This window comes from Siniperca chuatsi, linkage group LG2 (assembly GCF_020085105.1).
Source record: "Siniperca chuatsi isolate FFG_IHB_CAS linkage group LG2, ASM2008510v1, whole genome shotgun sequence".
NCBI lineage: Eukaryota > Metazoa > Chordata > Actinopteri > Centrarchiformes > Sinipercidae > Siniperca > Siniperca chuatsi.
Genome location: NC_058043.1, coordinates 20157453 through 20170491, shown reverse-complemented (window position 1 = coordinate 20170491; position 13039 = coordinate 20157453). Strand labels below are relative to the sequence as shown.

General features: G+C 39.4%; 1 protein-coding gene and 1 long non-coding RNA gene across 2 annotated transcripts; one reads left to right on the top strand and one right to left on the bottom strand.

Moving 5' to 3' along the window:
• Positions 1 to 2072: 2072 nt before the first annotated feature.
• LOC122863915 lies at positions 2073 to 4611 on the bottom strand. The gene is made up of 2 exons (XR_006375109.1): positions 2483 to 4611; positions 2073 to 2376 (listed from the first exon to the last, which is right to left on the bottom strand). It is a non-coding gene; the product is annotated as an uncharacterized LOC122863915 (long non-coding RNA).
• Positions 4612 to 4799: 188 nt separating this feature from the next.
• Positions 4800 to 12640, top strand: pmela (premelanosome protein a). The gene is made up of 12 exons (XM_044170760.1): positions 4800 to 5010; positions 6403 to 6498; positions 6606 to 6752; positions 7235 to 7369; positions 8260 to 8421; positions 8533 to 8817; positions 8933 to 9718; positions 9808 to 9981; positions 10106 to 10208; positions 10872 to 11077; positions 11165 to 11255; positions 12037 to 12640. The coding sequence occupies exons 1-12, from the start codon at positions 4953 to 4955 to the stop codon at positions 12188 to 12190; spliced, it is 2397 nt and encodes a 798-aa protein (XP_044026695.1). The 5' UTR covers positions 4800 to 4952; the 3' UTR covers positions 12191 to 12640.
• Positions 12641 to 13039: the final 399 nt, after the last annotated feature.

The window sequence follows — 13039 nt, the reverse complement described above, 5'->3', positions numbered from 1 at the left end:
AATAATTATCATTCAGTAATATAATATAATATTGTTCTGAAATGGGCCATACTGCATGATGAGTACTTTTACTTTTGTTTTTTTAAAGTACATTTTGATGCTAATAATACCTATGTACTTTTATTTTAAAATTTTGAATGCAGGACTTTTGCTTGTATTGAGTATTTCTACACTGTGGTGTTGCTATTTTCACTTAAGCAGAACATCAGAGAACTTCCTCCACTACTGTAGGTTAGTGGGTAGTTACATGTCATGAAAAGATGTTAAACAAAACACAAGTCTTTATGTTTTTAACAGCTTTTGGATTTATAGAAAAAGAAATCCGTCAATAAAACAATGCTTTTTACATGTTGACAGAAAATAGAAAACACAAGAAAATACAATAAAATAGCAACATAGTATACAAAATGACAAAAAAGGATTATTCAGCTTCATACATCATTTGGTCACACAGTCATCTGCCACTTTTATAGCCTGTCAGGTTGTTTTCCCAAAGCTGAACATGACCTTTAAAATACCTTAACTGATATGAATACTGGCAGTTTTGTTCATTTTGTATGATTTTTGCACAGAAGTCATGTTGTCTGGCCCCATATTTCACAGTGTACTGAAGAGGACAGAATGAAGGAGTTGCTCCCTCTAGTGACAGTATGGTAGCTGTGCAATCCCTCACTGGTTTAGAGCAATGGTTCCCAACCTATTTCTATCATGCCCCCCTGTAGAGGCTGGAAAAAAATCTCTCGTTACTCACGTTTCTTTATTATTCCTAAATAAACAAGATTCACAGACATTTTTCACAGCAGACATTTTGTCTTGTCATAGCAGGAAAAGCACAAGTGGAACCTATAACATGACGGCTCTGTTTTGCCAATTATTGCAACGTATTGCAGCAGTTAACAGTGTTATTAGTCACACATTAGTGTGTTTGGCAACTTGAAATGATTACTGTGAAAAAGGTCTTTTCAACTAAAGTTTCAAGTCGAGTTTCTCTCCGATCATGCATGCCCCCCATGCAATAGCTTTGTGTGCCTCCAGGTACATGGCCGGATTAACCAGTTAAGGGACCCCGGAGCTGCTGGGCCCCCACTAAACCCCCTGCTGTGCAACATGTAACACACGTCCCCATTCTGAAACAAGCAGGGGACATTGCAATTATACGGTATGCGTCTTAACCAAATAAATCAATAGGCCGCCAGGACGCCCAAGTGAAAGGTTTCAACATACCTGCAATTCTGTCAGGTCTGATAAATAACCCATGTCATTATCATCCTCACCACTGTTAATGTTATTTGTGACACCTGTGCTTTTCCCACTATGACAAGTCAAAATGTCTGCTGTGAAAAAGGCGTATATTAATCTGAAACATGGGCCAGCATTGGTCATGAGGTGTTGGGCGTCCTCTGTTACTGCACGAAGAAACAGCCCCTGTTGGTCTGTCTGGACATGGAAGCATTCATAAAAGTACTGCACATGATCAAAGCCCAGAGGCTCGACGTGTATCCACTCAACAGAGTCATATGTGAAGTGACGTCTCTGTCTACCGCAAAGAAGTGATTTCCTCACTTGATGGAGATTATACGAGTTAATGTGAGACATAAATGCAGGCTAAGATGCTGCTGTTGCTAGATGCCAGTGTATATGTTGCTTTCTTTGAACAGTTTTCTATAATTTAGTTTAAGTTACGGAGATTGTGTCTGAAAGCGATGCCTATCACTATTCTTTCTGGCTACTAGTACACGGCCAAAAGTGGTTATTCACAGATTTGGAATAATCTCTGAGGACATTGTTAATTGGGAAACAGGCACTCTTTTAGAGGATTTATAACATCAAAAATGTATCCTGATGAAAGTCATGTATGACTGAAAGTTTTGCTTTGTGTTTGCAGAAGCTGTTATCTCTTCTTTTGAGGTTCTATATATGTAAATCTTTTGTCCCATTTTTGAGTGCTGGTGTTTGTGGCAATAAAGCAATCAAAATGACCAACAAACTAAAAACTAGGATCACTGGCAAAAATGAGGGTGTCTTATGCCTGATTTCTGAACCCAAATGCAGAACACACGGAACTGAGCTGGTATAGTTGGAACAGTCTTTATTATGCAGTTTGGTTATCTGTGCGTGGTTCGTGGTCGCCCCGAGGACTCGACCGGCCCGGGTCGAGGGAGAGACTGGCGACACTCTGGACGGAGACAAGGTGAGCTGGCTCTGGACTGGCGAGTGTAGTGGGAAGGGCTGGGCAGGCCAGGCGGTGGACCCGTGAAGCCTGGAGGTTGGTCCTGGTAGACGGCAGGCTCCGGAGGCGAAGTTGGCCGGTTGGCGAGTGTGACGTGGCAGTTGGTGTGGTAACAGATATCCAGAAGACCCGAGGACAGACTGAGGCTGCGCCCACCGGCAGAGACAGAACAGAGTTACCACCAAGGTAAAAACAAGAATAAATCTACACTTATCTTAGCGTGGGGTTGGCGCCGTTACAAAGTACGCGTACACATGTACGGAGACGCACTGGCAGTGTGGTAGAGCCGGTAGATAAGCAGTGGAGACTGATGATGATGGAAGTCAGGTGTGCCTGTGATCAGCAGCAGACAGGAGATCAGGAAGCCAGACCAGAACACGGACACGGACACACACACACACACACACACACACACACACACACACACACACACACACACAGCAAAAACAACAAGGATCAGGATCAATACATAGAGGCATAGAGGCTACCTATGACAGAGGGAGGTTTGTTTACGTAAGCCTTATGGATGCACTCAATGCCTGTTACGCTTGCTGTATTCATGAACTGGTTTGCCTGTCTGGTCTGATCTTGTACTGGCATTTCACAAACTTATTGATCTGGCTTTTGGCCAATAATAAAACACAATCCTCATTTTGTGTGAGTTAGTGTTTGAAAACGGAAAGCTTGTTAGTGTGTGAGACTGCAGCTGGGAGACGGAGCGGGCTCTGCGTTTATGTGTTTCTATACATTTTTAAGTTTAGCTGACGTTAAGTTTTATGCCCTTCCATTACTTTTCACACTACGTTTAGGCAGTTCCACAAGCTAAAAATGTGATTATTACCTGCTTTGTTATTATATTTTTTAACTCAGAGGTATTTTATAATGGCATATCATTTCATTTTGGCTTGCTCTGAAGAAAACTACTAAAACACTGCAATCTTATTATTAAATAAATACAGGAATATTCCTGGAAAGCGAGCAGTTGTAAAATTGCCAGATTTTCGACTATTTCCAATGATTTCCCCTGTCTGAAATATAACTCTCTAACTTTATGTTTGTTTAGAAATTCCCTGAACCTCTTGAACAATGTTGTTAAGATACGACATAGTGGAGACTAATGAGGAAAGAAGCTAATGGCTGACTATTTGTGGTATGTTAAGTCAGGTGCTCTGTGGGAAGGATTTATTTCCTCCTGAACTCTGCTGTTAGCACATGAGGGGTCACATGTAGTGCAGCCTGAGCGGTCTCACAGGCATGAGACAACATCAGCAGGAAAACCAGAGAGCTCATAATGACTTTAGAATGAAATGTTTATAAATAAAATTATTTAATAATCTATTATATATCTCACTTTATATATTGGCCTATGTGTGTTATTTTTTTTTGTTTTGCCCTAATAAATAAAATATGGTATTTTTCTTCAGGATCGTTCATTTTAAAAATGTGGATATTGTATTCTATATTAGTATTGTAGAACTTCCTGACCAACAATGCTCAATTCGGCCGCTTTTGTAACAACTGCTTTCAAATGATGCTACTTTTTATGCTGTTATGAAGTATTAACAAGTCAGCAGCATCACTCTGCTTTGTTATAGAGTAATTGAGGGGTGGATCGCCTGCTGTTTTTTTACATGACAAATTTGAATGTTGCTTTTCTATTTTCCAGCTCTATAGAACATGAACCCAGGTAACCAGAATAACATGAATAATTAATTGGAATGTATCAATGATATCTATTTTCAGGATTTATTGATATAATTTGCCTTGTGTTACTTGAAGATGCTACATGTGTGGGACGCTTCATTAGACTAGATGTGACTTATATATGCTGAGCGAACTTAACAGTTATGGAACTTGATACAAAGCATTTTATTCAGTAATGTGACACTTTATGAGTGAAAATGGATTTTAGTTTTTTCATCACTTCCAGAATCCATTAGCTTATTCCTCTAAATGCATTCCTGTTTGCGTTGCTGATTCTCAGAGCTGCAGCAGCCTGAGGTGGACAGCAGGATACGGAGGAATGGCTGAGGAAATAAAAGGATGCTATTGATTTGCCGTGCACACACTCATCTTGTGATGCCCATGCACACATAACTCTAAGGTCATATGTCAAGAACAGGCTCCGTCCTCAAGCAACATCACATACAACATTTTCATTTGCACTGAGCAGAAAGCATCCATTGATTTTCCAATAATGCACTTAAAACATATTGTTGTGTTTGAGGGCTGTCAGTTACTTTGTGTTAATTTGAATTATTTACACGCACTATATCTATCTTTTTGAGCCTTTTTTCTGCATCAAGTTACTGTACAAGTTCCTGAGATATTGCATGTACATGTAACATCAGAATCAGAAAAAGGCGATTGAAATCTGGCTTGAATGTGGTTCACAAGTAAAAACATTGTTAGCTCAGGTGGAATATAAAATTGAATACAAAGATAATAACAATGTCAAAAGATGTGAGTAAGCACAACAGTTCACTAGTTAACAAAGCAGTACTCATATCTGTTCTTACAGTTTAACAAAGGGGGTGGTGCCAGTTTGCAGACTCCCAATGATGTCAGAGGTGAGAAGTAACTTTATGGTAATTCAGATCCGAGGCCCTCTTAAAGAGAGTGAGGGGGCATTCGTTAAGTCTCTCTGGGAGTTGTGTTGGGGTTCAGGACTGCTGGGTGAGGATCAGGGCTCAAAGAGAGGAGACGCACAACCAAATACAGGATGACGACTCTGACGCTGGTGCTGCTGGTTTTGGCTTTTACATCTGCCACTGCAACAAGTGAGTACATCTGAAACGACAGACAACGAGATTTAGTCAGGCATGTGGTTTTATGTTTATCAATTGTGCTACAGGTGAATTTCCTAATAAGACAATAACAGATAAATGGTCTAATTTCTTGTTTATTCTGTACTGCAAGAATAAATATATAGTTTTATAAGTAATGATCACAGTCCTGCAATCAAAAAGTGAAATAATTATTCAATGTACGTTTTATTCCATCAGAAAACAACTTGTTTCAAAGACTTTTTTTCTCAGGGCAACGACATTAAAGTGCATTTTCTATCTTATTTTACACAAAAAATCTAAAAGCAAGAGAAAGTACAAAGGGATAAAGTGGAATTCCGCTTTTGGCATAATTCTTCTCTTTATTTTGAACAAAGTTTGAACGCTGAGGATGAGTCTAAATTATTTGTTAAGATGGAGTCTTTGCTGTGTGTGATGTAAGACCTTTATACCAACACAGTTTAGCAACAGGGAAAGTGATTCATTTTCCTTTCTGTGACTAATGTAAATCTTTCTGCTTTCCCATACATTACAAGTTTATGTTTGAATCTTTGAGTTAGTGACTCTCATGATCTTATTTCATGCTAACACACTCTGCAATCTCTTAAAGAGAGGGAAAATGAATAAACGCTTACATGCCACCTTTATACCGGTACACTCTTTCTTATGCCAATTTGCATTCATGACTATAGGCTGAATAATATGTTCAATATACTGTACTGTAATCATAATGTTCTTTTATTTTCATACATGGAAATTTTAAAATAATTTGTCATGTTATTGTGAGGGTATTTCATGCAATAACATTTTCACACACAGACACATCAGTAGCTGAGAAAAAAAAGCCAGTGGGCCTAGTTGTCTGGGATCCCTCATTCTTCTCACTGGGATTACTGATGTTGCTGCTCAGCTGATAGTCACATGAAAGGGATTGAGGGGGATTGCAGGTCGTGTGACTCCCACCACCAAGAACCCTGACACACCTCACCCCTCCTCAACGCCAAAAACATGGAGCTGCTCTCGCTCATATAAGCATCTCTATGTTCAAAACCTGCTTGCTTATCATTTCGAAGTTGTGCCTCTTTTTAAAAGCATACACAACTTTAACTCTGCTGACATATGTAGTTAGTGGTATAACCACACTTAATCTGGCGCAAACAAAAATATAAATATCATGTTAACCACACTTACTTTAAGAAAACTCAAATATATTTTTGCAGCTAAGGAATTGGTTGTAAAGAAAAAATAGCTTTCTAATCATCTCACCACGTTTTGCTTCACTGGAAACTCTCATCGATTGTGTTGGTTGTTGATGATACTTGTGAGAATAACACGATTTGCATGATGTGGCTTCTTTTACTGAAGAGTTTGTAATATTTCTTCCAGAGCCGAGAAGTCAGTTCACACGTTACCGCTCATGGAACTCACGGATGTATCCGGTGTGGAAAGATGGAGACCCAAGATTCAGGAACTGTTGGATTGGTGAGGCTCATTCCTCTATGCCCCAAAACAAAAGTGTTACCCAAAAAAAAAAATCTCTCTTCCAGTCAATCTAAAGATGTTAAATTCGTGTGTAATCTTCTTTCCAGGTGGTGAAGTAACTTTTGATCTGAAAAATGATGCACCTACTCTTACTGGAGCAAGAGCAACCTTCTCTATTAATCTTAATTTCCCACCAAACCAGACAGCGCTCTCTGATGGGCAGGTGGTCTGGGCGCAAAACTGCACCATCAACGGTAAGACAACCTTTCCAGTAATAGCAACAGACTCTGTGGAGGGCAGGTACTGTAGGTTACTATGCAGCCTATTGTGATGTCATCATTTTTGCTATTTTCATTCATGCTCAAAACCACAAGCAGTAACAAGCAGCTATGGATGGATAGCTGATCATTTTTATCACAGATGTGACTACAAAATTATCTTCATTTTCTGGATGAACATTTTCTGACATAGTGTTTCCTAAAGAAGTTTTCATTAAATAATTTATAGATAATTATGAAAAAGGACAAATTCTTCTATTAATTACCAGTTAAACCACTGACAATTTATTAGGGTATAATCAATGAACCAATGTGATTTTGAAATTGTAGTAGTTTCATTATGATAGGACAAAAGACTCTTATTTGATTTCACTTGTGTTGCCTCATATTGATATGCAGTGTTTTAGTTTAAATTATCACATCTGTTATTATTGATCTATGGCTGCTGTCTTTTTCAGGACAACGGTATCAGGAGGGTCAGGCTGTGTATCCTGACCAGGGCACCGAGCAGACCGGAGTTTTCCCTGACGGCACGCAGTTCACCAGGAGCCAGAACAAGAAACCTCACTATGTGTTTGTGTGGAAGACATGGGGTAAAGATATTTAATTTAATAATAATTAGTCTAGGCTGCTCATCAGCTGTAATTAATGCTGCACTTCAGTTGAGGTAATTCCTTGTGAGCACAAAACAACTCACAGTTACATTGTTACAGAAAACACTCAATGATGAGACACCAAGCGCAGCTATGACTACATTACATTCACATGTAAAATCTCCATAGAGACAAAGAACAGACCATAAAAAGGCTGTAAAAGAATAAAGGGGAAGTTTCTCCACCAGCCACTGAAATTAAAGTTTAACATTTGCCCCAGGTCTTATCACAAACAAAGCCTTTTTAGTAAACAACGTGTCTGTGCTAAACATGACCTGTGATCAGCTCCTACATTTTATATTTGTCATGAAAAAAAATTATCATCACCTTTTACATCTGAAGACACACACTAACAGGAAATACATGTTGGATTTAAATTGTGCTGTTGACTCAAGAAAAATGATCTTTTAGTTAACTTATGCTGTGAATAATTAGTATAATGTGGTTTAAATTAGTGGCGCTCTGTAAGAAGTTATATTAGCACAATTGCCTCAGTTTACCCTTTTTTTTTTAGTTAATCAGGCTTACCTGTTTTGGTAAACAAGTCATGAAGTATAACACTATTCAAATGAACATGCTGTTGTAACAAAAGCAGAAAACCAAAACTCAATTCAGAAAATAAAGTACACTTTATTCTGTTGCTGTTTGTCTTCCACAAAAAATAAAAACACAGGCCTCTTTTTTTTTGCTACTTTATCAATATTACAATAGCATCCGATGTGTTATATGATGAAAGTGACACCTGGAGTGTTTCCAAAATGTGTGAATTCAACTAATTTTGCTGTGATTACCAGACCACTCTAAATAATCACAATGTTGCTCTATTCAAGGGCGTTACTGGCAGGTGGCAGATGGACCGTCCTCCTCCCTCTCTATTGGTACAGACAACGTCCCCCTGGGCTCCTACAACATGGAGGTTGTCATCTATCACTGCCGCGGCAAAGACAAGTTCATCCCTCTCGGCTATGCCTCCACAGTCTTCACCATCACAGGTGACCTATCAAACATTTTCTAACCTAACTCGAGGACAATTTTTCTACAATATTTGTATTTCTTTAACAACCCTCATCATAATAGCGCTATATCTTTTGCTCCGTCATTAGACCAGATTCCCTTCACCATATCACTCGCTCAAGTAAATGATGTAAACCAGGACGACCAGAACTTCATCCAGAACCGAGCCATTGCTTTTAGTGTCAAGCTCCATGATCCCAGCCATTATCTCAACAGCGCCGACATCAGCTTCAGCTGGGACTTTGGTGACAGCACTGGTACTCTGATCTCCAGAGACCTCACTGTCACACACACATATCTCGCCGTCGGGACCTTCAAACCTCAGGTGGTCCTCATGGCAAGCATCCCCAACGGCTGTGGAAACCCCACTGCTAGTGAGATTTTAAACTAATCATTCTCTTTATATCTTTTATACATATATACTGTCCTATAAGATGTCTGAACTAAGTTTTGCTCAGTTGTTGTCCAAACCCTAAACCTTTCTTCCAGTTGTTCCTATTGATGCCTCTGCTGCACCAGCAGTAGTTGTAATGGCCTCCACCCCTGCAGCTGACCCAGCAGCACCGGCCGAGGGAGGAGATGCAATTGCTCTGGACGTTCCTGCTTCTGACGCCACTCTGCTCGCTGCTTCTGTGCAGCCAGCTGAAGCAGCCACAAACACAGAAGATGGGGAAGCAGTCGTTGCTGCAGACACAGAGGCAGTGGAGGTTGCCTCAGTAGCACCTGCAGGAGTTGATGCAGCTGTTGTTCCAGAGGAACAAGATCCCGCCAACACTGCTGCCCCTGCTGCCGAGGACACAGATGCAGCAGCAGCAGGTGAGGTGGCCGCTGCTGCCTCTGTCACACCTGCAGCCGAAGAGCCAGCAGATGCTGATACAGCTGCTGCAGATGAAACCGCAGTGGTTACAGATGCAGCTGAAGAAAATGTGCCTGTGATTGACGCTGCTGCTTCAGTCGCTCCTGTTGCAGAAGGAGAAGAAGCTGCAGTTGAGGTCGCTGACACTGTCACTGTTGCTCCTCTAGCAGAAGTAGCTGTAGAGCAAGAAGCTGACGTTGTGGCTGCTGATGCTGATGCTGGAGCTGTTGCTGCTGCTGTTGATGCTGCCGCAGAGGTTGTCCAAGCTGTAACAGAAGCCCCTGCTGATAACGTTGTAGCCCCTGCTGCCACTGAGATCACTGTAGAAGAGGCAGCACCAGCTGATGCTGCAGGTGATACAGAGGCTGAAGTACAGGCTGAAACTGAAAATGAAGTTGCAGCTACTGTGGCTGCTGCAGGTGAGTACTTACTGTACAGTAAAATAAGTATACACAAAATAGAAAGATGGCTCTGAAGTACTATGAGAAAATATCTCTTATTTTTCTAGAGCAACCAGTGGGTGATGAAGACGCTGTTCCAGCTGAAGGTGAAGTTCAAGCAGAGGTGGAAGCAGATCCAGCACAGGTTGCCCTCGTTGTGGCTAAAAGACAAGCACCAGAGGTGACAGCTGACTGTATGGTCTACCGTTATGGCTCCCTCGCCACCACTGTAGATGTTGTTCGTAAGTCAATACAGTTTTTGTAATTATGGTAATTTAAACCTCAACGGATAATATTATGCTTTAATAGAAATAGTGTGATTTAATAGTGTTAAAATCTCTCTTCTTACCTCTTTCGACCCTGCAGAGGGTATTGAAAGTGTAGAGATTGTACAGGTGTCCAACGTTGTGTCAGTGGCGACTGAGTTGGATCAGAATGCTGTGGACGTCACCATTACCTGTCAGGGAAGGTGAGCAGTGACATTCATCAATTACACAAGCTAGTTGAAAGTTGTTGCCATGGTTGTTAATTTAGTTCAATCTAGACATATCGTCCTCATTCATGTTGTAAAAAATTCTGTGAGGCTGCAATGTAACCATCTGAGAAATTAAAACATTTCTAAAAGTCAAAACTACTGGTCTAAAACCATTGTTGATCTGTTATGAACCAGGTTTATAGGCTTCTTCAATATTCAACCTACTGACACAAAAACAGATTCATAAAACCAAGATACAAAAACTGATGTAACCCTCTAACGATTTCACCTGTTCAAAACACAAAGTTGCCATCTCTGGTGTCCTAAGATGGGTCATAACTTAATGCTAGCTTGTCTAACAACGTGGTGCACATGTTAAAAAAACAGTACTGTAATCATATAAATGTCGTGGCCAATTTATTGGGAACACCTGCATGGTAACAGTCTCCAAAATGTGAATAAATTGGCTCCATCTCAATATATAGAGCATGCAGACAGGGTCAAGACGTTCACTTACTGTTCAGCTTAACATTAGAAGTCTATTGATTCATTTGGCTTTGCTTGATGTTGTTTATAACTAATACAACAATCAACATATCTACTTATGATTGTTCTATTTGTAACTATGTCTCTGCATCTTCACTATCCTTCCTTCAGTCTGCCAAGTGAGGTCTGCACAGTCATTTCTGATGCTGACTGTATCACACCAGTGCAAACAATCTGTAATGCAGCCTCACCCTCTCCAGACTGTCAAATGATCCTTCGTCAGTTCTTCAATGACTCTGGAGTATTTTGCATCAATGTCTCCTTGACCAATGATGTCAGTCTTGCTGTGGCAAGTGCCAGAGTCAGTGTAACAGTAGGTGGGTGGAAGAAAAATTTATTAATAGCCACTAAAGTACTTTATCTATAGATAATTCTCTCATTTGTATAATGTGCTTCAATTTCAGCCTCCAGTGGTTCCCCAGCTGGAACTGCAGCCACAGTCCTTGGTGTTATAGTTCTTGCCTGTGTTGTCTGTTGTATTGGTTTGATGTACAGGTGAGTCCCTAATTTATTAACCAAATTTAATTTGGGGCCAAAATTACTGACAAATTAGAAAAATAAAACCTTAAAATTATGATGAACAAAACCAATAAATGAATAAACAAGTTCCAGTCAAAGGTACTGTAATTATGATAAATTGTTTATCCTGGTTTCATTGTGTAAAACATGTTGCTGTTACTCTTATCCTCAGCATCAAAATCTACATATACAGTATTAGGAAGAGTAAGGGTCTGGGTACTGATCCCTGTGGAACGCCCAAACGAACAGCTTCCTGTCCACAGGCTTGGAGCTAATATCAGCATGCTAACATGCTCACAATGACACTGTTAACATGCTGATGTTTAGCAGGTAAAATTTACCATGTTCACCATCTTAGTTTCGTGTGTTAGCATGCTAACATTTACTAATAAGCACTGAATAAAAGTACTACCTTGTATTACTTTTGGTCTTGACAAAAAATAGCACTGCAGAGAAAAAATAATTTAACTGAGAGTGATTGTGCAAGAATCGAAAAGACAAAGACAAAATGGGAAAGCAAAAACAACCCTTTTACACATTAATATCAGCTCTACTGATTAAATTACAAGAACATCTACCGTCTTGTTTACAGTTTTCATTCCTTGTTTACTTTTTTTATGATTTTGTTTGTTGTTGACAGGCATTTTAGCCTTTATTTCATGCCATATAAACTTATATGTTTAACAGGGGAAAACCATATTTTCAGTTTAAGTCACTTTGTCATTACCTGTCTCACCTCTTTCATGTTTCTAAACAGGCGGTTCAAGCAGTACCAGCCACTAAGAGAAGACAGTGTTGACAATAATGGAGGCAGCTCGGCGGTAACATCAGTGCCTTTGTTGTTGTGGAACTTGTTAAGCCGACAGTCACCAGGAGAGAGTCGTCCACTGCTTCAGGGGAGGATTGTGTGAATATCATCATCAGCTCATGCACTCAACATCTACAATAGCTGCTAAAATATTGGCCTTATACACATATTACTCTAACTGTAGTAATATTGTAACTCTCAGTCAATGTAAACCAGTATTAAGTGAAACGAGTTAAGTGAACCAGCCCCGTGTACAACAACATGTTCAGAAATAGAAAGGCCTGTGTAATAAAAGAACGTAATAAAAATGTTGAAACATTTGTAGAGGAAAGTCATATTTATTTTGACCTACAGTATTTTTTATTAATTGGTAGTTTATAGAAGCCATAACTTAGTCTCTTACTTGTGGCCTACTTATACTAAACCAATTGGAAAATCAATGTTAAAACTTCAGTTCAATTTCCTTACAATGTATTTTAAATAACTTACATCACATCACAGAACGTTATTATGTTTGCTACCCTGAAATTAATAAAACGAAACTTTATCACCACTAGTGTTTGCTTTCCCCCATTTATTTCCTATTCATTTGCATGTGATAATAATGTGATTTTATGTCCCGAGCATTTAAAGAGCAGATGAAAGTGGCAATCATTTTCAATCTGATCATCAACAGCAACATTTGGTAAATTTATTAAATCATAAGGTCAATACATCACTATAGCAGGAACAATAAGAAATTGATGAATCAATTCACCAGTACGTTTGATTTATATTTATATACAGTATTTTATCATTATTTTATTGAATCTTTTTTGTTTTTAAAGCTCTAATCAATAATTGTATATTAACAATAGACTATGTGTAATAAGAAAGGAGTTGCTAGTAGTGATAAGAATTATCACCCAACACTGCAGTTCCCATCAGTGTTTTAGTGTTTTTCAGCTCATTG

What these genes read in the sequence shown, in the direction of transcription:
- pmela (XM_044170760.1), top strand. Translation starts at nt 4,953, where the DNA reads ATGACGACTCTGACGCTGGTGCTGCTGGTTTTGGCTTTTACATCTGCC. An exon ending in GTTTGTGTGGAAGACATGGG is followed by an intron (nt 7,370 to 8,259) that starts GTAAAGATATTT and finishes GCTCTATTCAAG; the next exon opens with GGCGTTACTGGCAGGTGGCA. An exon ending in CAGAGTCAGTGTAACAGTAG is followed by an intron (nt 11,078 to 11,164) that starts GTGGGTGGAAGA and finishes CTTCAATTTCAG; the next exon opens with CCTCCAGTGGTTCCCCAGCT.